Raw genomic sequence first — 6219 nt, 5'->3', positions numbered from 1 at the left:
GTTTTTCTCTCACAAATTCCTCCAGAATTTCTCTAAATCATCCAAATTGCTCCGGAACCGTACCATCCGAACGGAGCCCACGTGTTCACGGAGATGTAAGAAGCAGACAGTTTTTCTTCTTGAGTTAAATGCACTAGAGGTCCATTAACTTGTGGGAAGGTTTCAGTTGGGTTCATCAACTTCCAAATTCGTTTTTTTGGATCCATAAACTTTTATACCGTATCACTTAGGCCCACGTCCCTCCACGTGGGCTTCTCATGCTGACGTGGGCTCTTGACGTGTCCATCTGAAGCAGCTCTTGCTCGTGGTCAGCGGCTGGCGAGCCACAGGCCGGTGGTCAGCGGTTGCAGGAAGATCCACATGCTCGTGCTCGTCTCCGTGCTCCCCGACGGCGCAGCGGTGGCGACTCCGCGGCTGGCTACCTCCTATGCGGCCTCCCGTGAGGGAGAAGAGGCGGTGGAGCTTCCGCCGGCCGGGCGCAGGGGCGGGCGCGGGCGCGTCCGGTGGCGCACAGGGACAGGGCCCGCTCGCGTCCTCGTCGTCGCACTGCTTCTCTGAGGCCGAGGTGCATGTCGTCGTCGTGGCGCAGGAGCAAGACCAGCAGCAGCAGGTCGCAACCACAGCCGTTGTTGTCCCTGAGGCCGCGTCGTCCACCGCGGGTGCGGTCGTCACGCTTCCGGCGTCGGGGAGGAGGAGCGCCGATCGTGACGCGGAGGCCGCGGCCGCGGTCAGGATCCAGGCAGCCTTCCGATCGTGTGCCGAGCGGCTGCGCCTCCTCGAGGTCAAGGACATCACCTCCTCCAGGCAGCAGGACGTTGCCGCCGCCACGCCACGGCCCCAGCCGAGCCGGCGCTCGCCGCAGCACCCGCGGTCCCGGAAGCCACCGGTGAGCAGAGCACTCACTGTCACTGCCCTTGTTCAAACGATGGTAGGAGTTGACAAATGCACGTGGTTGGTTGCGCTGTGCTGTGCAGGAGGCGGTGGAGAGGGGTTCGGAGGAGAACGACGTCGGAGGCGCTGTGCTGACCAAGCAGCTGGCGGTGCTCGCCGTCACCGCACGCTGGCTGTAGTGGCGCGAGGACGGCACCGGCGCGTCGGGCGACGGTAGCGCGGGCGGCGCACGTGCACGCTGCAGGGCATCGGCGCCACAGGATCATGGACCGCGCCGCCGTGCCGAGCGACGCGGACGACAACCGCATCGACGTGATGCTCTACGGCTTCGACGCAATGCCGACGCGCGTGTTCATCGTGCACATGAACCTGTTTCTGGCCGCGCGGTTCTTCCACCGGGCGGGGAAGGCCGGCATGATGACGGACTACGCGTGGATCGCCACCGATGGCGTCGGCAGCGTCGTGGACGCGCTGAGCCCTAACGACATCAGCGCCATGGATGGGGTCATCAGTCTCCGGCCGTTCGTGCAGATGACGGACCGAGGGCGCAACTTCTCCACACGATTCAGAGCGATGCTCCGGCGTGAGTACCCGAGCGCCGACATCTACCCGCATGACCCGACCATCGTGATGCTCTGGTCGTACGACACGGCATGGGCGATCGTGGCGGCGGTCGAGGCGGCCGTGTCTCCAGCCCGGCGTTCCAAACACCGCCGCAGAGCGCGGCGGTCACGGACCTGGACCGGCTCAACGTGTCGGCAACTGGAGCGACGCTCCTCAAGGCGGTGCGCAAGACAACCTTGCGCGGCCTCGCCGGCAACTTTGCCCTCGTCGACGGGCAGCTGCAACCGCCGGCGTACGAGCTCGTCAACATCGTCGAGAGAAGCTCGAGGGCGGTGGGGTTCTAGACGCCGGAGGCTGGGATCACAGACTCTGAGCGCCGACGACGCCAAGGGGCTGTGGCTGCGTTCGCCGTGCTGCTTCGGATCGGCGAGCCGCGCAGGCCAGGGCAACGTCTCGATGCCGCCACCGTCCTCGGCGTCGCCACCGTGGAGCCAGGCGTCGAGGCTGCCGCGCTCGAGGAGCTCGTAAACGAGGATGCGGTCGCGGTCGGCGGCGCAGTAGCCCAGCAGGCGCGTGAGGTTCGAGTGGCTCAGGCTGCCCAGCACCTCCAGCTCGGCGCGGAACTCGCGGTTGCCAACGCCCGCGTCGCCGTCGCCGAAGAGGCGCTTCACGGCCACCGCTGCGCCGTCGGGGAGCACGGAGACGAGCACGAGCATGTGGATCTTCCTACAGCCGCTGACCACCGGCCTGTGGCTCGCCAGCCGCTGACCACAGGCAAGAGCTGCTTTGGACACGTCAGGAGACCACATCAGCATGAGAAGCCCATGTGGAGGGACGTGGGTCTAAGTGATACGGTATAAAAGTTTATGGATCCAAAAAGCCATTTTAAAAATTGATGGACCCAACTAAAACCTCCTCACAGGTTAATGAACCTATGGTGCATTTAACTCTTTCTTCTTTATATTCCACACTTCAATAACAAGGATCCATGTTCGGAATGACTACAGGAAGAAACACCAGATGCTGGGAAGCAGTATCAGACAAGGACACGTTACATCAATGTACGAGCATAGAAGAGAGAAAACGTCGGCTTCATATGTCCAATTATTAACCAGCCAGATTTCATAAGAGCACAACAAATACATGTGTTTAAGCAACTGTTCCTTATTGAAAAATGAAGGATGCCCAGGTCTGAAAGCCTTATTCATGCCCTCATGACATGATGATGGTATTCTCAATGCCTACAACAGGCCCTTACCAAACCTCAGGGCGGAGCTCACCAGTAGCCGGAGGCATCCATTTTCCAGAGTTGTACACGCTCTCACCAACCTTCCACCCTGGAACATCTTTCATGATCCTCGCCTCCTCTTCAAGATACTTCTTCCACTCTTTGACAAATCTACATGAGCGCCATGGACCTTTAAGTGTTATGTGAATGCCAGAGAAAATATAACACCGACAATAATGGCAGACAGTATTGGATAGTACCTTTCATCCTCTTCAGCTTGGAGCATTGGCAGTATAGCACTACGAGCAGCAATTTTCTCTTCTTTGAGCGCCCTGCATGCATAATTTCACCCCCCATGAAGCTAAGACCGATGAGCTAAAGGTATATATCTATTTTGCCATATAACATGTGGAAATCACATGAACTGATGATAGGTAGAATTAGCACTTAAGTCTAGTGACGCTAAAACACAAACACATAACAGATGCAAAAAATCGCACAAGTACTAGTAAACACTGTAAAGCAATAAGGCATGACAAGAAGATAAGCATTCCAGGCGAAACTTGGATAGCAGCACAATTAGTATCTGGCCATAGCATATATAAGTCTTTGTAAAAGAATCAGTTTGGTAGCTCAACAGTTAATATTAATACATAGAAAAAAAAAAGTCCATTCTTAAGTCTGTCCATTCCTTAGGTCATAAAAAAAAACATAACAGAAGGAAGCAAGAGGAGATAGGCTGGTAGCACTGGCACCTCATTGTTCCATAAGTATATCCATTAAACAAAGGATAACATCCAACTTTGGTCCCTCGACTCTTCTCTGGGTTCAAACCAGTCTCTCACATCTTCAAACCGTTCATCATAATTCATAAGCCCCTCTGCTCATATCAGTGGTTTTCCTTGGCTTAGCTAAAGTGATCCAACATGGCGTTGGTTCGCTGGCTCAGATCAGTACCTCTCCCCTCTTGAAACAGAGATATATTGTGACATAATCCAACCCATATTCCTCTGTTTTCAATTTTATGACCTTATCAATAGATGCAGTGATGCAACACACACATACAAGCCAGCTTGCAGTTTTCTGCATGGCTCATCATGCACCTTCTCACTAGATTAATTTTGCACCAACAGAATAATGGCTGTGGCTCTTGTGTTTAAGTGTTCTAGGCAGAGAAAAATGGTAATGGATGAATGAAGAGGAGGGACATAACAGATGCTTTCCTGATGCACTCTTATCTTATTGGGGAAGAAAAGATTCAGGACAGGGAGGAGACGGTGTGAGGTGAGCTCGAGGAGCATCCAACTCTCTGTCTCCACGGCCGTTAGGTGTGAAACTCTCCTGCGTGTGGTGAGCGTGAGCATCCAACTCTTTATCTCCACTGCTCCTAGGTGTGTGCGACACTGTGATGTTCGGGTCACACCATCATATGGCATCAGCCTTTGCCGCCGCTGACTGTACTGTGAAGGTTGCTGGCTCTATGCCCTGGTGCTGAACACCACCCTTCACCGCCCCCCCCCCCCCCCGCCACAAAAAAAAACACCGCTACTGCCAAGAGCTAACGATGACTGCATGGCACGGTTTGCCTGAAGGGACACTGATGGCAACTATGAAAACATTCTAAGTTTGTAATTATACAATACTAATCAGAAGGAAGCTCCACATTTCAACCTTCAAGCCTAGCATATCTTAGTTTTCCATCCCTAAACTTTGGAACCTCACATATTCAAATTAGGATACTTTCGTACTTTTGATCAACTCAGCACTGATGGCAATGGTACAGGCCATAAACCACTATGTCTTAGGGTGAGAATAGTTTTTAGACCAGGGATCTAACATAGAAGGTGTCACAATTTTCAACTTTAAGGATCAAACTGATCCCAGAGTTTCAAAGATACAATAGGGCTTACAATATGTCAATTATCAATACTGAAACCATCATTCTAATTCCGCAATTCACCTCTACTGCCATAAAAATGATTTTAGCACAAGAGTAGATAATATCCAAGACAGTCCCGATACAGTTGAGTAACCAACTAAAACATAGTTGCAAATATAGAAGTCCATTGCGTATCTCTGGCTCTGTGATTCATCACCTAAGATAGGCAGCATCGCCAACCATTTTTCTTCTGTTAAATATGCATAAGATGTGCAAGCAAGAAGCTACATTGTAGAAGTAGCCAGTAAGAAGATTGATTGTTCACTAAACCATATTTTTCAGAAACAATAGTATCCATATGAACAAAAGTTGATTGGACTGAGAGTACCCATCTCTTAGCTAGTAGGCAGACAGTTAAATTAAGGCCTTGTTTAGATGTCCATATCAACCTCAATCCATGTGTATTGGAGCGGGTTGGTGTGGAATTAAAACTAAATTCCACATCAACCCACCTCAATACACATGGACTGAGGTTGATACATGGGCATCAGAACAAGCCCTAAAGGATCTGGTTCCATTGAAATTAGGCAACTATTCCTACTTTGTATGGGTTAATGTTACATAACTTACAGACTAACTCTATAACATATCAATTGGGACGTGATACGTGCATTTGCGTACAGATCATCGTTAACCCATTTCCGAGCTTATAACATACTACCACCAATTTGAAGCAATCTGCCTCTGCCATAAATGAGATGCGCAATGTAATAGACATGCAACTGAATGAGCTGACTGGGTGCGCACTTACCGGCGGACCTTGTTCCCCTGGCCGACCTGGTACATGCCATACGCGAAGGCGCCGAAGGTGGTGAGGAAGATGGCGGTGGCGCTGGGCCCCGAGGTGGGGATCCGGCGCGCGTAGCGCACGGGCGCGAAACCGCCCGGCGGCGGCCCGTCCTGCACCACCGGCATCTCCTTGATGCTGGCCATCCCCGGCTTGTTCCGCACCAGGGACTCCGTCATCTTCGCTCCTCGATCCGGACGCCGGACCGCCCCCTTGCAGATCTAAGAGGTCCCCGCGGTGATCAAACGAGCGCTGCTGTCGCTAGGGTTAGTGGAGGGTGGGAGACGACGATTGCGTTGTGAATTGGGGTCACTTTTGGCTTTTACATGTATGTTATTTAAAAAGTTTATAGTTATACATAAGTTATTAAAAAAATAACCGTATATAAGTAGGCACCGTATCGTATGCAAACCAAGGTTGTTGTGCAACCTTGGAAACTTCCGTTTCAAACCATCGATCTGAGATCCAGTGGCTACGGAGAGAGGTGGGGTAATTTTACGATTAAACGCCCGCCAGCCCTCAGTCCGTTTTGCAAAAAAGACCCCATCTTCCTTTCCCCTCGTCGCGACCCCATCTTTCTTTCCCCGTCGCTCTTTCTTCTCGCCCGTCGCTCCTCCGTTCCAGGCGGCCAGAGGAGGAGCGCCCCCGGAGGAGGAGCGCCCCGTAGAGGAGTCGCCCCCTTGCGCGCGCCCCCGGAGGAGGAGCTGCCCCTTGCGCGCGCCCCCTCCACCGGCCCGCTCACGTCGGCCACCGCCTCTCCTGCGCCGCGAGTCCTCCGCCAGGCGGCCGCCGGAGGAGCCGCCCTGCAGG

General features: G+C 53.1%; 2 protein-coding genes across 2 annotated transcripts; one reads left to right on the top strand and one right to left on the bottom strand.

Moving 5' to 3' along the window:
* The first annotated feature begins 421 nt into the window (after nucleotides 1-421).
* LOC136468209 (uncharacterized) lies at nucleotides 422-1070 on the top strand. Its single transcript, XM_066467002.1, has 2 exons — nucleotides 422-886; nucleotides 975-1070. The coding sequence occupies exons 1-2, from the start codon at nucleotides 428-430 to the stop codon at nucleotides 1068-1070; spliced, it is 555 nt and encodes a 184-aa protein (XP_066323099.1). The 5' UTR covers nucleotides 422-427.
* Nucleotides 1071-2395: 1325 nt separating this feature from the next.
* Nucleotides 2396-5720, bottom strand: LOC136505310 (NADH dehydrogenase [ubiquinone] 1 alpha subcomplex subunit 13-B-like). Its single transcript, XM_066500466.1, has 3 exons — nucleotides 5374-5720; nucleotides 2944-3015; nucleotides 2396-2854 (listed from the first exon to the last, which is right to left on the bottom strand). The coding sequence occupies exons 1-3, from the start codon at nucleotides 5586-5588 to the stop codon at nucleotides 2710-2712; spliced, it is 432 nt and encodes a 143-aa protein (XP_066356563.1). The 5' UTR covers nucleotides 5589-5720; the 3' UTR covers nucleotides 2396-2709.
* Between the last annotated feature and the right edge of the window lie 499 nt (nucleotides 5721-6219).

This window comes from Miscanthus floridulus, chromosome 1 (assembly GCF_019320115.1).
Source record: "Miscanthus floridulus cultivar M001 chromosome 1, ASM1932011v1, whole genome shotgun sequence".
Classification (NCBI taxonomy): Eukaryota; Viridiplantae; Streptophyta; class Magnoliopsida; order Poales; family Poaceae; genus Miscanthus; species Miscanthus floridulus.
The sequence above is the reverse complement of the archived record's forward strand: the minus strand, read 5'-3'. Positions and strand labels throughout refer to the sequence as shown.